This window comes from Hirundo rustica, chromosome 13 (genome assembly GCF_015227805.2).
Source record: "Hirundo rustica isolate bHirRus1 chromosome 13, bHirRus1.pri.v3, whole genome shotgun sequence".
NCBI lineage: Eukaryota > Metazoa > Chordata > Aves > Passeriformes > Hirundinidae > Hirundo > Hirundo rustica.
Window position 1 is genome coordinate 9,631,190 of NC_053462.1, and position 19,536 is coordinate 9,650,725.

The window sequence follows — 19,536 nt, forward strand, 5'->3', positions numbered from 1 at the left end:
TCTCTCATCCACCGCATCGCCAAGAATTGTTCTCCTTTCATAAGGCAAACACTTCTGTCATGACCTGACCATTCCTGAAGGAGTCTCTGCCTCTACTCTGCAGCGTGCTCTAAGATCTGCTTTAATAAGAGGATTCGACTGGATGCTCTAAGATCTGCTTTAATAAGAGGATTCGACTGGATGCTCTCTAGAGGTCCCCCCAGTCCCAAGCTCCCCGGTACTGCTGGAGGCCAGCAGCTGTTTGCAGGCCGCGGGGCGGCCCGCTGTGCTCGGGCACGCCGGCTGTGCGATGCGGGCACGGAACAGCCCCGCTGCTCCTGAGGGAGCCCTGACCTCCCGCTCCCCCGGCGCGGGCCCCGGCCCCGCCCGCCCGTGCAGCCGCAATCGGGTCCCCCGGCAACGCCGCGCAGCCCGCGGGGTCCGCTCGCCGGCCAGCGGCAGCGCCGCCGCCGCGTCCCGAGGAGCGCCGCGGGCCGGGCTGCTGCCCGAGGGGCTGCGCCGGCAGGTAGAGCCCGGCCCGGGGAAGAACGGGGCGCCGGCGCCTCCGCCCGCGCCCCCTCAGCCGTGCGGACCGCGGCGGGGAGCGCCGGGCGAGCGGTCCATGGCGCGCTTTCCGCACGGCGGCGGCGGCGCTATGCTAGCCCGGTGCCTCCGGTGGCTCCGGCACCCCGGCGGGCACCGTAAGGAGGGCTGGGGGGATTTACGGGGGAGCATACGCTGCCCAGCCCGGAGCCCTTGGGGGCTTTGGGGGCCCTACACGCTCCCCGGCCGCACCACGGGCCCGCCCTGCGCCCCCCGGGCAGCGACGCAGTGGCTGCGGTTTGGGGCGATGGGCGAGCACGGCCTGACACAAGGGGCGGGAGCCTCAGTGCGGGCGCGGGGTGCCCAGGAGGAGCTGGGCGAGGCCATTCTCACCGAGGGGGGAATGGGGTTGCGCTGCGCACGGAGAGGCCGCGGACGGGCCGGTTTCCCCCCTGCTCCCGCCTCTTTGGGCCGCGCCGGGTTTTGGCGGGGTTTTTCGCGGGCGGGTGGCCGTCCCTCACTGCATCTTTCCCGGTCCCTCAGCCATGCCCGCCTCCGAGGCCGTGCCGCAGCCGTCCCCCAGCAAGAGGCAGAAGGGCTCGGGGCCTGAAGAGGCCTCCGCGCGGCTCCGCTTCTCCAAGCTGTCCGAGAACGCCTTCACCCCCTCCAGGGGCTCCGCGCGGGCTGCAGGCTACGATCTGTACAGGTGAGGGAGGGTGAGGGGAGCCCGCGCTCGGTGCCGCCCCGCTCGGCGAGCCCTGGGCACGGCGCTCCTGCGGCTGAGGGGCCTCGTGCCCGTCTGAGCCCCCGCACAGTCGCGCTGGCCATGCAGGAGAGGATGCCAGAGCTGACCGAGTCGTAGCTCCCTTGCTCCTCCATCCCTGCCCCTCTCCGGGTATCTGTGGTCCAGCCGTGTTACAGTATTGATTTCATCAGGCACAGATGCAGTCGTTGGCTAAAAGTTCTGTTTGACAGAGCATCCAGAAATGTTGGTGCTCATATTGGCCGGGTTGCGTTCCTGTTGAAAGGCAAATGTGGTAGCGCACGTGGGCCCTCCTTGCCAGCAGTTGTGCTTTTCTGCTTTCCTCTCGGCTCCAGGGTTGGTGCCGGCCAAAGGGCCCTGGAGCAGTCTGATAGAGCTCCTAGCTGGAAACCACCTGGGTTGATGTACAGACTTAGGTTTTAGTGTGTCTGAGTTAATAATGGCCCTTATTCAATTACTTTCACTATGTTCAGGAATAGCCATAGCTAGACTTGTGGTTGTTTGCATAGTGCTTCTGTGATCATGTCACTAGTTTTGAACGAGTGAACTTTGCTGCCACTCTCTTTAACTTACCCTCTTTATTATGTAGAATAACCAGCCTTTTTCTTCCTTCACCTCTCTGACTTCTTTTCCGAAGATTTACTGCACCACACTTTACCCTTTTTTTCCCTTTCATCTCAGCAGGTTTCTTTCTGTTCTTGTTCCAATGTTGTACTGTAGACCTGCAAAAAGTCTGTTTTAGAGAAAACCTTTCAGTGCTTCCCAGTATTTAAAAAACAGTTCTTTGTCAAGGTCAAGATATGTCAAGTATTGTCACCGATGCTTTTCATTAGGCCTCCAGTGGGTAGCTTCAGCAAGTTCTTAAAATCTCTGTAGCTGAGAGTACCCAGGAGAATCATGTGAATCATGAACTGTCAGGCTGTTCAGAAAAAAAAATTGTTGTCTAAAAGTTAACTTAATAGGTTATTAATTTTGATTACAACTAGTCCATCTGCTGTAGAAAGCTCATTCAGACTGTATTATCCATAAAGTTTCTGCTTTTGCACAAAAAAATGCACAACTACGTTCACCTAATGGTTACTTTAAACCTGTATTTTTTGTCTATCTTACCAATTAAAAAAAAACCATTTCAAACTGGCAATTGCAGGAGTATGCTGTTCAAATGACACTTCTGGAATCTTAAACTAGCACCATCAGAATGGCAGTGTCTTGTGTTTTAGGATCTGTATTAAATTTTGCAAATCTGTAAATATTTGTTGGTTAAATTTCATGGTATGAATTCCCAGACATATTAATTCTGGGTAGTTTTGTACCTTAAGTTACAGTTAAAGTTATAGTAAAGAAACTTTGAAAAATATTCTATATAAACCAGTGTTTCTTTCTTTAATATAGTGCCTATGACTGTGTGATACCACCCATGGAAAAGGCTGTGGTAAAAACAGACATTCAAATTGCACTTCCTTCTGGATGCTATGGCCGAATAGGTGAGTACACAGCTGTCAAAAGGCTGCAGAATCATTCTAGAACAGGTTTGACACCATCTTCAGATCCTGCCTAAAGCTTTCAGAATTACTCTACACAAAAAAGGGATGCCACGTGATTTACTCAGTCTTGTCGTAGAGATTTTCCTGTTACCTGCTGTCAGACACCTCTGAGGTTTGGTGTACGTGGAATGACAAAAGGATGACCAGCAAAAATGCCTGTACTCTACATACACCTTTATAGGCTCCACAGTTTATTTGTTTCTTTCTCCTTTTTACTTATTTATTTATTTATTTGCAGTTTCAGAATTCAAATCACAAAGACTAATGGATAATGAACAAAGAGAAAATGCACCCCTGGAGGTTTGAAAATTAACCCCAGAGTACCAGTGTAGTAGAATGTGATTACGTATTGTGACAGAATAGTTGAGAGAACCTGTACAAGACATTCTGATTATTTTGTGCATTCTTTATCTGAATTACGTATAAATTCTTGAAGTAAAAAAGCAATAGCTACTCCAGTGAAAGAGCGTGATCAGAGTTTGCCACATCCTTTTATGTAAAAGAGCACATGCATTTTTCTTACTCAAAGAAAATTTTGAAGATGATATCATTTATAGCCCCTCATCACAGTAGGCTAAGGTAAGTAGAAACCCAAATCCACACACATAATTTATCTGTGTATAATGCTGCTTAGGAAATTGCTTGCCAAATATTGTTTTCCTTTATAACTTAAATGGTTTGACCTAATACTCTTCTGAGATGATGCTGAACCAGTGATAGTTACCAAAAATAAACCAAGATTAGACAGTCTTTATCTGCTCCACTTGCCTTCCTTGAAGAAACCTACTCTGCAGTTGCAGGTCAAATAAAGATATGTTTCCATCACTTAAAGATTGCAATTTTATTGTAGCCTGTTGCAGCTGTTTATCTGTTCAATATATATGTAAACTCTTACTGTAATTCCTGTAATGTGTATATTTTAAAGACTGTGGAAACAATTGTCATTGCCAAGACTCTGTGCAAACACACTATATCCTATAAATACTGTCTTTTAAAAGAAATAAATTTTAATACTTTAAAAAATATATTTTCTAGCACCACGTTCTGGTTTAGCTGCAAAGTACTTCATAGATGTTGGAGGTAAGCTTTTTATTCTTTTTATTAAGACTTGGTAAACATTGGTCACAGAAGTGCCTTAGATTCACGCTAATGTGCAAATAAATGATGGCTTCTTGGGTAGTTTGTCAAAAGGAGATAACCTGGGTAACACCTGAGAGAGACAGGTCATCATCATTATGTTAAAACTTCCTTAATTAAAAAAAGTAAAAGACTGTTTTTTAAAATAATAACTGTATTAGACTTCTGTAGGCAGTGCCTGCCATAGAAATTATTTTTTGGCTTAGGCATTAGAGATGACTTCCTATATGCTGGTTTCTCCATTTTTTTAACAAGCAAGTTAATTTGAGAATTGAATGTTTTTCTGAATTTTCAAAATTCAGGGGATACTCCCAGTATTAGCAGCAGCTTAATTAGGAAACTATTCAGAAGTGCCATTGGATTAACCCAAAACATTACGTAAGAGAGCTGTGTAAATACCTTTTCTACACTGGAACTAGTGCAGAGATTGCATGGTAACTATGGATCATATGCATTTGAATTTTTTCAAAAGCTGAAGGAACTACTTTAAAAAACAGGTTTTTATTCTTAAATGTGCATTTTGTCATTCAACATAAAACTTCAAGGTGCACTCATACTACAGTTTCCTCTGGTGTTAGTAATCTATAATGGTAGTACTTTGTATTAGCTGGGGAATGTCTTGGAATGGCATTTAATTTTAGTATTTAAATTATTACTGCAAGTAGACTTCAAAATATGTACTTGAGACCCAAGGCAGGCCCAAACTCACATTTTCTACTGGAAATACATTTCCTCTATCTGAGAGAAAAACTAAAGAAGCAGAATATAATTATTTTAATGTGCATTGGTAGCTAATCTTCTGAACTATGTAGTTAATAGAGTCATCCAAAATACAGAAGTAAGCTAGTTTTATAGTCTTGGTACTGGAATATAGCTGTATGACAATCATTTCCTTACAGCTCTGATTCTGTTACCTTACCATAGGTACAGGATTTGGATCTGTGCAAATTCATAGCTCTTAAATGAAATGTTAAAGTTAAGAACAGATTTCTGCTTGACACTGAAAGAGCTGAAGTTAGCAGAACAAATAGAGCCTGAATTTGGCCCAGATCTGTCTTGATTTCAGATCAAAATTAGTAGTACAGTGGTAAAGCATTTCTTCACCTGTGATGGTGTTTTCCAGTTCCTTTTGCAAGACTGATGAGCATTTTCAGATGTCTCAGTATTTACATATATATTGTTAGTTGTGCCTCAGAAGTATAAAGGATGTCATTATGAGATACTGTAAAGATGAGATAAACCTTATCTAATCTAGTTATACAGTGACATTTACTAACTGTGAATCCCTCGAAATTCTCATGACAGCTGGTGTTATTGATGAGGATTACAGGGGAAATGTTGGTGTGGTCCTGTTCAACTTTGGCAAGGAGACATTTGAAGGTAAGTGTTAAGCATGGCAGAGCCTATTTTCAGCTATCTGCCTAAGAAATTTTTTCTTTAAAAGTTTATGCAGAGGTAGAACTAGCACGGAACATTTTTCTTCACTCAGTTAACAAAAACATAGATACTTAATAATGCCCTGTCAAAGAAACTTGAGAAGGTTCTACTCACAGCAAATTGGGCAGCATGCAAAAAAACCACCCTCAAACTACCACACCAGTACAAAAGCAAACCAAAACATCCCTACTTAGCTAAGCTGTAGATTCACAAGCTCTACTGAAATGCAACTTTGTATTAAGTTGCTACCTTTCTCTGAAAAAAAAAAAAAATTATCTGAGCAGTATTTGAGAAAAAACTTTTCCAGAATCCTTGGAAACATGAGAAGCAAAGACAAGATTTACTCTTTGTTATGCTGTCATTCTGCAAAAAGTCAGTTTTGTGTTTCAGTGCCCAGTTACAAGGTATGTGCTTTTGTGGCCTCTTCTGCATCTTCGCATCATAAGCTGCTTATGGAAGTTCTGGGAGCCAGACTGGTTGCTAGTGAGAAACTCTGTTTTCCTTTTATCAGTTTGCCTTTTTTCCCCCAAATTCCTTGGTGTAGTTCAGAAAAGGTGCTACATTATCCATACAGCTGCCTCTCCATGTCTGCAGTACCTATGCCTAATGAACTTAAGATGCCAGAGTATGGCAGCAGGAATGAATGGAAAGGCCTGGTACAGCTGCTGACGTTCACCTTCGAAGGACCAAATAAAAGTTCATCTTAGCCTGTATTTTTCTGGGTCTGTTAACATCTCTTTGGCTAAGATCAAATAAGTGTCTTCACTTTTACTATATTCTGATGCTCTTGAAAGGAGATTGTCTAAAGTCTGTATTCATTGTTCGCTTTTTTGAAGGAACTAATAATATTTTAACTTCTCTGCAGTTAAAAAAGGGGATAGAATTGCCCAGCTCATCTGTGAACGTATTTATTATCCTGAGCTAGAAGAAGTTGAGGTAAGTTGCCAAAAGAAAATATTTCTGTTTTCTCAGTGATTATTAGTTTAAGATACTTGTATATAAGATGAAATTTATTATATGGATAAATACTTGGCTGAAATTACTTTCAGTGGTAAAACTGCATAGCAGCAGTGCTACCTGAATCAAAGTCTTGATTCTTTGTACATACTTGCTTGGATTTTTTTCTTTTTTGGTAAGTTTTCAGAGTTTTTAAAAAGCAGTTCAGTATATACTAGAAATGGTTGTCTCACAAGCATTTGTTTAAGCTTGTACAAAAGATGTTCTGACGTGTCTCATACATTTTTTGGTTTCTTAATTATTGCTTGTTACAAAATGATAGACAATCTCATATAGAAACAAAAGGCAACTTAAGGCACTAAACCAGCTCATAATTGATGTCTTGCAGGCTCTGGATGATACAGAACGTGGTGAAGGTGGCTTTGGCTCTACTGGGAAGAACTGAAAATACTTGAATACACTTTTTTTTTTTTTTTTGCTTTGTTGGTTTTTTGTTGTTTTTTTTTTGGTTGGTTGGTTTGGGGTTTTTTTGTGACTTTTTTGTTTGGTTTGGTTTTTTTGTTATACTATTTCTAATTTTTCATCTGAATTAGAAGCAGGATTTGAGAGGAACTAGGAAATGTGCATGACTGGATTGACTTACTAGTTGATGTATTATTTCTTGCAAGATGCTTGGTCCTCAGCAATAAGAACACATTGCTTATTTAGCAATTATATTGTAATAAATGAAAAAATTACTTAATGATTTATTTGATTTTACTCACCTAAACTGCAACAGCCAATTGTTCCCTTGTCAGTTTTTGTTAGACTTCTGAAAGCTGTCTTCCACATGGCTCAGGATTTCATACTGAGAGCCTGTTTCATACACCATCAGTGACAGAGGATCATGAGCTGATGAGGGTTTTGAAGAAACCTGGGATTCCTGTACAATTCCTACCACTTGAACTCTCCACTTATGGACAAAAATCTTAAAACAAAAATTATGGCAGTAATACCCCTGCTACCATTGATCTTTAGTTCTTTTCCCCAGAGTGTTAACCTTGTGTTTAGTACTTGAGAATTTAGGCACAGCTCCCTCAGCTCAGCTACTGTTATATTACTCTATGGCATGTTAGGAATTTTTTTAATCTATTTAATGTTCTCTAGATCAGCCACTAGATGGCACTTAAAGTTTGCTTGCTTTTCCACTTCTTTTTCAGAGGTATTTTTCAAAGATCTGTTCATCTATAATTAAGAGTTGATGACTCCCACTGGGACTATGTTGGTGGAAAGCAAGATGCAATATTTGAGTGAAAGCAGGCAAAAGTATAACCATTAAAGGGGGAACAATGACTATAATTTAAATAAGATTTGGGTGGTTGCAGTGTTTGCATAATCCCTCCTGGCATGCAAGAGCAGTAGAGAAGCCTGTGGCTTTTCTCTCCTGCTGCGTTTCAACAAAAATGGAAAATTGTAATGAACAGCAACATTTTTCCTATCTTTCGTATTCACTGTGTTCTTACTCTCTTCCTCCATTCCTTTAAGTGGAATGCAGTCTACTTAAGGATTGCATTGTAATGAAAGTAATGTATAGCCTGGTAAACTCTGCATTGGATTTTCCCAATCAGATGCCTCTGGCTGCAAGTTCAGGATATAAATTAAACTTACTTAGTACATGTTAACTCATAAGGGTGGGTGATATATAGTAACCTGAATTATGTAAATTCAGGTTCCCTAGTTTCTGTATTGGTTGCAACTCCTGTAATAACACCGTTTGGAGCTCTTGAATTTGTCCCCTCACTTCCCCCCCCCCCCCCCCATTAAATAACTATTATTGTATTTTGGCTTAAAGATGGTTAAGTAAGTTTTGGTATTAAGTAAACTTCTATGACCCTGCCTATTTCCTGTCCTGTCAAACCTTTCCTTGTAAGAATAACAGTGTCCCTTTATTTGATGGAGTGTAGCATGATGTTTTTGGCTGGCCCAACTTTTTTGACATGCATAAATTTGTGACCTCAAGTGCAAGAAAAGTGAATGCTTGCTTCAGTACCTCGTGGTTTCTGCCTAAAAAGAAAAGTGTCCACATCACTAACCATTACAATTTCTGAAGGAAAATTATCAGCACACTTATTCCACCTGATTGCACATGACTGCACTTCCAAAGAAAAGAACCAGAAATAAAAATAAGTATTTTGCACCTAGTTATGTAAGTTACTGAAAGCCTGAAAATATAGGGCAGAGTGTACTGCCTTGCTGGTTCCTAGAATTGGCACACATGGCACTTCCCTCACTAACAGCTATTTGGCACTCTCTACCTCAGTAAGGATGTGATTCTGCAAAATGTAAATTTGCATCTGCTGCTGGGCAAAGAATGTCATTGCATGGTTAAAGGCTGCAGGATCAGGTCTGAAGTGAATTTACGTAATTATTTTCCTAAACTTTCCCTCCATTAACTGTGTGGTTATTTAGCTCTTTACCGCTGAATGATGCTTTTCCCCACTCAGAACACAGTTAACATCAGCAAGAAAGTCTGCCAAGTCTGAAAAAGTGACAGATTAATTTTATAATTTCAGAGCTCATCCAGAAAGTGGCTAATGTTTTTTAACATGTAAAGTATGTTTAAACAAACACATGTGAGCTGTGTATGCCTAATTACTTGTTTCCCCTTAGATTTTGATGGGGTTTTTTTCATTATCACAAAAATTTTATATTAACCTTTGGTGTTTTTAGAGAACGTTTGTATAGTATAATTTGTAACAAATAAGAGTGTTGTATCAATGCTGCTCATACCCTTGAACTGAAGAAAGTTCTCTTTTGTCTCTAGTGATTGTAGCAAAGGAATTCATTTGCTTTCATTTTGTAAAAGGAAAGAGGAAAAACAAACAGACATGAATGTAGCATCTTTGGTCAGATTCTTTTAACATGAGTATTTTTGTGGTTTATGGATTCCTACTCTGAAAGGTTCTCTCCAAGTGTCCAAGACAAAATAACTGTGTGTCCTAGTTGGAAGGAAACATCTTTCCTTTGCTGCTAAGTTCCTTGTGCCATGCCTGGCGAGCGTGGTAGTTATCCAGTGCTGTCTTGCTAACACACCTCAGTCCTGATGACGACCTTCCCACCTGCTTAGCTTGCACTCTGTTCACTGCCAGATTCCAGGCACACTTCCTTACGGTGCAGGACAGCATTAAGGAATCCCACTCGTCAGATTCTCACAGCAGCACACAAAAAACCACCAGTCTCACCATCCTGTGCTCCCACAAAGGAGTTAGTGCTGGCAACAAGCCAAGCTGATCAGCATTACAGGTAATTCAAGCCATTTAAATTCTGCTAGAGTATTTTTCTTCATCCCATCTACGATGCTGTATCTTAGCAACATATATAGGCTAGAGCAGTCAAAGGTGTTTTGTTAGGGGAGAAAGTATGATATTTCAGTCCTGTTCTTACCTTTCTTCTCAACTTGCATTTAAGTCATTAGAAACATGAGAAAACTGAAAAAGGAGCTGCGACAGTGACAGGAAATAATGGATTCAGTCACAGAGATCTCACTGCTCTCCCTGGACATGAAAAGGAGGTGAGGGAAAGCTCCACTCATCTTGGTGAGGGTTATTTTGTTTGGGATGGGATTTTTATCTGGTTAGTTGGGTTTTTTGTACTGATCACATCAATTAAGCTACCAAAAGTTCTTCAGGAAAAACTGGATAAAACTCACTGCCTGGAAGACTGCTACCAGATGTAAAGCCAAACTTCTGCACCAGGGAGGCAGCAAGGTACTGGGTTTTTTTGTTGAAAATCATTCCTTACTGTATACATTGTTATCAGTTTCTAGCCAAGAAAGGCTTTAATAGTGGCTTTAAAGAGGGCCTCACATTTCTGGAAGCCTGACAGATGTTGTCCCGCCCTAGGTCACTGCAAAGAGCCCCCAGACTGCTGTTCATAGCTTTCCCAAATGGCAGCTGAGTAAGACTGACTAATAGTCAAAACAGGCAAGCTTTCACTATGGTATCTTGAGCAGGCTGGAGGTCTGCTATGTGGGAGAAAGAAGCCTCTGTTTGCATTTACTTTTTATTTGGATGACCTTTGAGATGCTTAGCATTTATGGGACAGCCTGGACTGAGCAGAAAAATACAGCTCAGGCACTTCCAGGTAGTTTGGATCCTGCAATAGGATTTTTAATTTTTCAATTCTTTCTGTTCCTGGCCACCTGCTTGCCAACAGAACCTGCCTATTTATTTTTACATCATTATTTTATTCTAATAAAGTTGATTTTAAAACTATGAGAACCTAAACTAATAACAATAATAGCAAATTGGACTCTAACTCTGTCCCCCTCCTCCCGAAGTTTGCTATTCAAACGTACAGAACTACAAATCACATCCAAGACATGGTTGGATATTTATTACAGCATGCAAATGATCACTGATTCCAGGGCTGCATACAAGCTAAATGAAAAATTATTACTCATTTGCAATTATTCCAGGAAATCTTGAGTAGCTGCCAAAATAATGGAACAGCTGGATGAGAAGAGGGATAGGATCAGTTTAAGCTGGCACTCAGGCTAAAGAAACTCGTGCAAAGTCACAGCCGTGGGTGCCTGGAATACTCAGTTTTATCCCACTGTGGAGCTGGTGCACAACAACGTGCATTGTTACATGCTAACATCTGCCCAGAAAATGAGTTACCCCTCCAGTCTCCACTGGAGAACACCAAGTGCCTCCTGAGCCACAGATAAGCAAAAACAGCACCACACCAAAATCAGAACCATGATGGGTTTGTTCATCAAGACTGTTGTTGATACCCAGGTTAGGAATTATATAAGTGGAGTGACAAATACTCTGCCTGCACAAATAGAGTAGATGTGGAGAAAGCTAAGGCTTAAGTCATATATTACAATGCCTTAGGATCTCCCTGGATAAATCCTTTTCTCCTCATGCCTTTGCTCATTGATCTTTACCTTCTGGACCACCAAACTCATCTCCAGGTGTGCTCTCAGCTAGCAGGTAAGGGTAGGAGTGATTAAATAGGAGGTTGAAAAACTCATGTGAAACTTGTTCACTTCTAATGAACAACAGAGAAGTAATTTGAGCTGTATTTAACTGGTACAAAAGAAAAGTGCTTGTAAGTTAATCATTAGAATCAAAAATACACCTAAGAGCAAAGCTTTGGGGTTGGCATTTTAAAGAATATGCCAATAGTCCAGGGAAAACTCTTCCTAAACTCTATCATAGGTCTATTAAGTTGCCTCTTTGGCTGATAAAAGTGCATTCCATGGTCTCACTGGTCTGTGCATATTCCCAAAGTCTGGTGCTGTTGCTGGCAAGGCTTTATTATATTCCTACATTATATAGAGCAATGTGCAAATGCTAAACAAAAGAAAATGACATCCAACTGCTAACAAAGACATGTTTGGTATTCAGATTTCCCCCCTTTCCCATAGCCAAAGTGGCAGTCAGACAAAGGCTTCCTCTGAATCCTTGCTCATTGTTTGAAGCACAATTCAATCACCAAATGGTATTAATCATGGCCTTCCATAGCTCTATAACTAGTATCTTTAAAGTTATCCTGCATGCTAAATATAATTTTCAGCAGCTGAGAACTGTGAAACCAATACAGCCCTCATCAGAATGCTAAGGGTATTGGCATTGCTTTAAAACAATCTCCATACTCAATTAAACAGTTTTTATGCGCAGAGGTCTTCAAGAAAAGTCAGAGGATTGCATGTTTTAATAGCTATGGAAGTACTTTATTCCCTCTGAAAAAAATATTTGCATTCATGTTTATTAATGCCCAATACTCAAGGTCAAAAAGAACATTCATATATTTGGCCAGAAGCTTTGCTTTGCCAGAGATCAAGACATTATACTTGATCAACAGTAGGTGCCCAAGGGATTTGAATGGAAACATTTGGAAGTATTAAATCAATAGCTGTCAGGATTCCTCTATCTATAAATGCAATTGGTTTTAGTAAACATGTGTTGAGTGGTTTTAATTCACCTAAGGAAAATATGTTGGAATTACAGTTTTTTATGTGTTTCTGGGACATGAGCTCACAAACGGCCAAAGAACTTTGGCACAATTAAAAGGAGTGAAAGTCAGACAGACACTTCAAACAGGGCAAACTTTGAATGTTTGCCAAGTGAAATGCAATTGATCAGGGTCCATGCACTACAGAGAGATGACAAAAGTCTGTGTGAGGAATAATTACCGAAAGAGGCAGCAGTAGGGTGGGACACAGCATTGGCCTCATGTGATCTGCATACAAGTCATTAATATAGAATTACATCTGAGATACAATATAGTCATAAGACTGAGGGACTTTCTCTCAGAGTTCCTTTTCTCCATCAAAATGAAACATAGAATACTTCTATTATTCCAGAGGCTCAAAGTTATTCCTAAGGGCAAGAGCTATTCAGCTATGTCATACTCTCCCCAGGGATGCTGTGGAAACCCCTCTGGCTTGATGCAGACAAAGAAAGGAAACAGCACAGCACAGAGAACAGCCCAGCATTCGCTGGTAGGTTGAGTAGATGACCTGACAGGCCTTTTCCATATATAGTTTTCTGTGGCTTCAATATTGAAGGCTCTGTGGACATCCACAGTGTTCTTGCTTTCCTGGAAGCCTTAATAAAGATCTAGTTTTGAACTGAGAAATACTACTAATACCACTGAGCAAATTATTCTCAAAAGTATGGGGTGAGGGACAAGAAGAGTGCCAGTGGGAGCAGCCCCATCATGCTAGTTGTGTTTATTCTGGCCTTTAACACCAGGATCCCCTCAAACACTTGCATCAATACATTCTGATTGCAATGGTTATCAGCATGCTGCTTACTTCAATGCAGAAAAACCCTGGTGCATAACAAGTTATTGTACTCTTTACCCAAGACAGTGTTTGGATTTATAACCTCACGTGTCTGGCCTGGTCCTGAGACTTTGGTTCATTAGGAGATGCAGAAACTAATCTAGATATCCTCACTCAGCCACAAATGTGCCTTCACCTAGGCAGTGCCTACCAGAAGCCTCTTCTCTAATAGCGCATCCACTTGTAAAATTGGTAAAAGCTCACAGAAGCCTCTTTGTCAGGTTTATTCATCAGTCCAAAGACGGGACTTTCTATTTTAATCTGTTGCCACTGGAATTACTTAAGGGGCAAACACAGTTCCCGTTCTACCTCAGAGTACAGCAGGAAGCTTCACAATCTCTCTTCTCACCCAAAACTTGGTCACCTGCATTTCCATGGCAGATTCACCATAAGCCCCTAAGGCAGAACCAGTTTGTGAGCAGTTTCTGTCGGTCCCTGGAGCCAAGTTCCTCAGCCAGCAGTCAGATTTCCAACAGTTTGCAAAGCCCAAAGATATTTTTCCAATACATTAACTAGATGAAATATGGTAGCATGTAGCCTACAGCAACCCAGATCTGAATCTAGAAATCTGGCCTTTGGAGGACTGGTGGTACCAGAGGAATATTCTGACTCAGCTGGAGCAGCTTCTCAGATCTGAAGGAAACTTTGCCCAGTGGGAACTCACAGCAGGTCACTGCTCAGTTTCTCATGAGATTGCCCACATCTGTTCTCTTTTATGTGAGAGAAACACTTCATTAGGGCCCTATGTAACCTTCTGTTGGGCAATACTGGGCACTCCTGGTTTCATCAAATGATGAATCAGTGAGTTCCATTATTGCTTCATACCTCAACAGTAAAGTTTTGGGTGGGTTCTCGGACAAGAATCTTGGCTCTGAAAGACATGTTTGATATGGTAGCCTTGGACACAACCATACAATAATTCAAGCACTTTTTACAAAGTGCATGTGTTTACTTGCATCAATAAGCATAAAATGAAAGCCAACACTTTTGCTATTGTATAGAACAGAACACCTCAACACTATTACACCTCTTGGAATTCAGGGGCACCTACACAAATGTACCCCTATGTGACTTCGGAAAATGTCTTAAAATCCAGACCTTTCCATGTGCTGCAGAATGGCCCTATGGAGAAACCTCCTCCAGAGTTGAAAGCTGACTGTAAGGGTCCATCAGAGGCCAGTACCCCTGATATTCAGTGAATCATACTGCACACATATGGAAGGCAGAACAGAATCTGGCATTTAGTAACATTTAAGTTGCTCTTTTTAAAGGCCATATTGGTATCTTTTTGAATGTTTCTTATGAATTTAGCAGTTTATTTCTTGGCTCTATAGCAGTTTAGTTTACTCTCCAGAGTAAATTTGAAGTTTGAATGCAGCAGCATTCAGTTACCAATCAGATTCTCACTACAGAGAAAAGTTCTTGGTGCTGAAATAAATTTTTTTGTTCCCATTCCTACCTTAATGTAATATTGCTGTTATGTTTTGTGCTCCAGAAAGCACCAGAGGCTGTGGCTTTGCAGCTCTCTCTTTCCGTTGAGTGTCTCACACAGATGACACACCCCAGCAGTGCTGGGCCTGAGCTTGGGAACATCTGCCTGTTCCAAAACCCAGAGTTCCCACATAACTACATAATTCACTGCTATCGAGTTACTGGGCTAGCCACAAATTGACTAATGCAATAGTCATCAACGATCAGGAGGTTGGAGCTTGAGTGCTTAAATTTCAGGGGAGAATCATTTGTCCTTTAGTATCACTAACACTTTATCAACACACAAATGAGAAAAAATTCCCCATCTGCCAGCCATAAACAGTACAAGAAGAAAAGGGAATCTACACATAGCCTTTAATTTGCAGTGATGCACCCTAGACAGGGCCTTCCAAAATCTCCAGAGATGTTGGTACCATGGGTGCTTCCCCAGCTGTGGGGAAAGGCCAAGGACAGGAGAGCAGCTGGGCTTTGGCACTGCAGAGCTTTGCTTGCCTTACTGTAACTGAGGATTAACATTCTCAGAATAGATGTCACTCCCTCTCCTTTAGTTTTCAGCATACAAACTAAACAGCAACAGCAAACAGCAGTTTCCTCCACATCACTCACTGATAAAATAAAACTTTCCTGAGAAATCCTTTCAGTCTTAGAAAACCAAATTTGTCTTTTTCTTAAGCTAGAAGGACCTTCTGAGTTGCTCCTTAAGCTTAAACTTCACATGACTCTTTGGTTATTTCTCACAGTCCTTCAGTGACCAAAACTGCCAATAACCCACAAAGAGAGACTGTGCTCCATCTGTAACAACAGGTTAGACTAGAGGAAAACAGAACTTACGACTTCAGTAGTTTAAAATGCTGGTCATACCAATCACGTTCTCTTCACCTACTCAGCAATGCTACAAACACTCAGGAAGCAGGGGAATAAGAACAGGCTATAATTATTGGCTGCAGCTGTTTGCACCAGCGAGTCTCCTACCTTTAATTGCCAGTGTCACAGAATCATAGAAAGCTTTGGGTTAGAAAGAGCCTAAAGATTACCTGGTTCAAACCCCCTGCCATGAGCAAGGACACCTTCCACTAGACCAAGCCCCATCCCAAACTGCTCTGGGCAATGGTATATACACCAGCATGAGTATCTGGCAATGAGCTGCAAATGACTGCAAAATAAAAATCTGAATTCATTAATGGGGAACTAGTAGGGAGAGTTTATTGAAAGCCTGCCTACGCTCTACTAGAGTTGATAATCCACTCTATAGTAATCTGTTTTCTGAAAAGAGTTTTCTAAATGTTAAACCACAATATCTAAGCTAGAAAGTTATTTTACAATAGATCATACTTTTCTGGATATTGCAATACCAGCAGTCATTCATATTATTTGATTTGCAGAATAATCAGTGAGGAATGTTGTCCGAGAACTGTTTTTTCTCCAGATAGCTGTTGTATTCATTACATTATTTTATGTTTTTCATATGAAAATGCTTATGATTTCATCTAGAATGAATTTATTGAGTCTGCAACCAAAACTCATCTTACTGGCATAGGTAAAAAAATTAATTTTGGAAGAGATAATTATTTAACACCCTTGGACTGCTATTCTCTGGGACAGAGAGGTTTTTCTTGCTTGACGTGAGCAAATAAACACATTAAGCTTCCCAAATCACGCAGAGACAATAGGACTACAAAGGTTTAATGTACTTACTGTGGACTTCATCACATGTTTCTTTCTTTTTAATCCTTCACTGTCTCACAGTTTGCAACTACCTCTAGCTTCTGAGCTACCACCAAGATACACTTCATATGCCTGTTTATAAACCATTTAGTTATTTCAGCTCCTCGAGTTTCCAGTGCCATGAGCACGGTTCACCTTTTCCCACTTGTGTATATATCCACTGATGTTAACTGTTCTGTCTTAAGGTCTTGAAGATAAGTTGAGACTAGAAAGTTAAACCAAGTCCCAAGACAGATTGCAGACACCTAGTCTCCTTCCGCCAGCTCTGCAAAAGAGAATAAGCAAGTGCTGTTTGGTTTGTGCTTATAGCTGAATATGCAGTACAGAATTAATAGATCAGTTTATATTCCCATAATTCCTGAAAATAAATTTGTCTTCATGCCACCTGCTTTTCTGACCTGAAGGGACCAGGTCCTGTTCACATGCTTAGCTGTGTGGCATAGTTCTGGGCACTATTTCATTCCTTAGAGTATGTATTCTGGTGCCACGTACTGTCAGCAATCTCTGAAATGACTGTGAAAATCAGAAGGAAGCTCTGTACATTCAAAGGAGCAAAAGGGGAAATAAAAATAATGAGTTGATTTTTCAGAATCCAACCTGATATATATTTGGCTCTAAGTAAAAACCTCTATGGTATCACACCACAAAGTGGTTGAAGGGCTCTTTTTTTTTTTTTTTTTTTTTAAAGAGACATTTAGAGCACTTTAGGGTGGGGGAAAAAGGTAAGAATTTTTCTAATTACCTTTTATAATGAAAGTGAGGAGTAGAAAGCAACCTCTCATAAAGCATTGAGATTGAAATTCTGTCAAGTCCTGTTCAGTGGAACTTTTTCCACAGTGACTATAAGCCATGAGCTAACTTTAATATTCACTGTTGCTTTCTCTGTACATGCACTTACATGCCTTCTAGTAAAAGTGCAAAGCCCAAAGCCCCTGGTCAGCATCAGCCAGACTGAAGCAAGAGCTAAATGTCAAGCAGCTGCTGAGCTCACAAATGCCTTTCAGGAAAGAAGGCAGAGAGAGAGGCTGGATCAGTTGCCACCCAAGTGAAAACAAGCAGGATGAGCTTCACCTGTATTAGACTGCAGCAAATAGGAAGGAGGTGCTACTGAATGTCATTGTGGGGACTAGACCTGACTGAACCTTAGCTCTTCCTAGACATAAAAGTCTTGTCTTTAGGGTGCCAGCCTGCTCTTATTTCAGATTTGAAGTCCCACCCCAATATTAGTGTCGAAAGAGCTCCATATATCAGAAATCTCACAGCACAGTTTAGAGATGAGCTCACCTGTGATCAGTGGGAGGGCAACTCTAAAGGAGCTTCAAAGAAAAAAAATGTTTAAATCAAAAAATGGGGAAAACCTTTCAGTCAGCTTAGCAAATAGTGAGGTATGGGAGAGTTGGCAAAATAAGAAACCAGTGGAATAGCTCTTACATGACGGCAATTAACTTCTTTAGTTGATCTTACTTGTTAATTTACTCAGGTAGATGGCAAAATATCGTCACTAGAGGTCATGTGTGCAGGGGTGATAGGAAAATGTAAGAGCAGAGGCAGTTAAATGGTTGTAAAAGAGGTGGAGAAAATATGACAGTGCCAGGTCCAGGTAATGAAACTGCCTGAATTTATAGCTGGATAAAATATGTTAAGTTATGGGTCATTTGAATTCTCAAGTGACAGGTCAGATCTGTGGAGTGGCAAGCACAGCATCATTATTGAAATAAGCATTGCCAAACTTGTCTGCCCTTATGTTTAATAACAATTAATTTTGTAAGCAGTTCTAAATGATATCAAGTGGCTGTTCAGTCAATTAAATGCACACAAAGCAGTTACTCTGGAGACTGGATCACTGGCACCGGGCCGAGGCATTACTGGGTGGGTGGGACATCTCTCCATCTCCATATATAAAATCTTTTATTCGTGTGTTACTTATGCTCTGACCCTCTGGGAGCTCAGGGCGAGACTCCACTGACCTATGAAATTCTGTTTCTGAGCCAAAGTATCTGCACAGCACCTATCTCACCCCCAGGCCTGTTGGTACTGCCACGCAATATTCTCCTATCTGAGCACATCCATCTGAGCAGGACGCAGGCTCAGCTAAGGAAGCACTAGGGCTCTTCTCTGCTCTTTGTTTTCCTTTCCTCTGCTGGAGCTGTGGACGGCTGTGTTGAACATGGGTGAGATCCCAGGGGCACTTTGAGGATTCAGGGTAAAATCTTGTTCCAGAAAAATCAGTGGGAGTTTTGCCATTGACTTTGGTGGGGCCAGAGTTCATTCATAAAGTGTTGACTGTTTTAATAGATTTACCAGCCCTGCAGGCAGCCCATGCAGAAGCGTAATAGATCTTGCACTCTTGCTTCTAGAAATGAATCCCCTGGCTCAGGCCAAGGTCTGCAGAGAGCAGCTTCCCTGTGCCAAGCCCTTCATCTGGGAAACCTACCAAGCCGGTACTGCTCTCTAAGTTTGCAGCCGAGTGGGACCGACTCGTGCCTCCACCACAGGAGCACAAGCACACGTCCTGCCCAGCTCTGGGAAAAGCCAAGAGTCCCATGGAGGTGTAGCCCAGGTGCCTCTGCCTCGCAGTGCCTGGGCCCTCAAGCGATAGCAGCAAGGGTGGACTTTGCCAGCCTGCACCATGGCCAAGCCGGCCCTCAGCAGCCTCAGCACAAAGCTGGCTGAAGCCACCCTCCAAGGCAGCAGCTGCACAAGCAAAGGGAGGGAGCCAGGCCCCTGCTGCAGCAGCCAGCATTGACCCTGTGCTAAAGCTGCAGAGAGGGCTGTGGTCTGAGTGCTGCCTGCCGTGTGTACTGCCCTGGCACGATGGTCAATTTATTTAAAAAGAAAAAAAAAGGAGAAAGGGAATCCTGCTCCATTGTCCTACTGCAAGTGGAAAAGGGCTGAACTAATTCAAACCAAACTCCGAACAGAAACTCCTCCCAGGCGGAGACATTTTTCTGTCAAGTTTCAGCCCTGGGAGAATTTTTACAGCTGAGCAATAAACTCTTGAAACAGAGGTTAAGGCTCTCACTAGCTCCAGGCTTCTAATACAAGGAGCAGCACAGAGCAATGGGTGCTCTTTATTGTGTAGGAATGTGTCAGACTGATGGAAGGCTGGATGTACTGGGGAAAGG

At 41.9% G+C, this 19,536-nt stretch overlaps 1 protein-coding gene and 1 long non-coding RNA gene across 3 annotated transcripts; one reads left to right on the forward strand and one right to left on the reverse strand.

The window, feature by feature from the left end:
- The first annotated feature begins 450 nt into the window (after nt 1-450).
- On the forward strand, nt 451-7,097 carry DUT (deoxyuridine triphosphatase). 2 transcript variants are annotated; one of them, XM_040076898.1, is made up of 7 exons: nt 451-505; nt 1,066-1,228; nt 2,678-2,769; nt 3,865-3,909; nt 5,272-5,346; nt 6,269-6,339; nt 6,749-7,097. In XM_040076898.1, exons 2-7 carry the CDS (start codon nt 1,068-1,070, stop codon nt 6,803-6,805), a joined length of 501 nt encoding a protein of 166 aa, XP_039932832.1. In that variant the 5' UTR covers nt 451-505; nt 1,066-1,067; the 3' UTR covers nt 6,806-7,097. The 2 variants fall into 2 exon arrangements, with proteins under 2 accessions (XP_039932832.1, XP_039932831.1); XM_040076897.2 differs by having other exon boundaries at nt 462-680.
- LOC120758544 (uncharacterized) lies at nt 1,222-15,621 on the reverse strand. The gene is made up of 3 exons (XR_005702938.1): nt 15,518-15,621; nt 1,859-2,007; nt 1,222-1,679 (listed from the first exon to the last, which is right to left on the reverse strand). It is a non-coding gene; the product is annotated as an uncharacterized LOC120758544 (long non-coding RNA).
- Nucleotides 15,622-19,536: the final 3,915 nt, after the last annotated feature.

Excerpts from the sequence above, each read along its gene's own strand:
- DUT (XM_040076897.2), top strand. The coding sequence starts at position 602 with ATGGCGCGCTTTCCGCACGGCGGCGGCGGCGCTATGCTAGCCCGGTGC. Across the intron at positions 2,770-3,864 it reads TGGATGCTATGGCCGAATAG|CACCACGTTCTGGTTTAGCT; the intron begins GTGAGTACACAG and ends TATATTTTCTAG. Across the intron at positions 6,340-6,748 it reads CTGAGCTAGAAGAAGTTGAG|GCTCTGGATGATACAGAACG; the intron begins GTAAGTTGCCAA and ends GATGTCTTGCAG.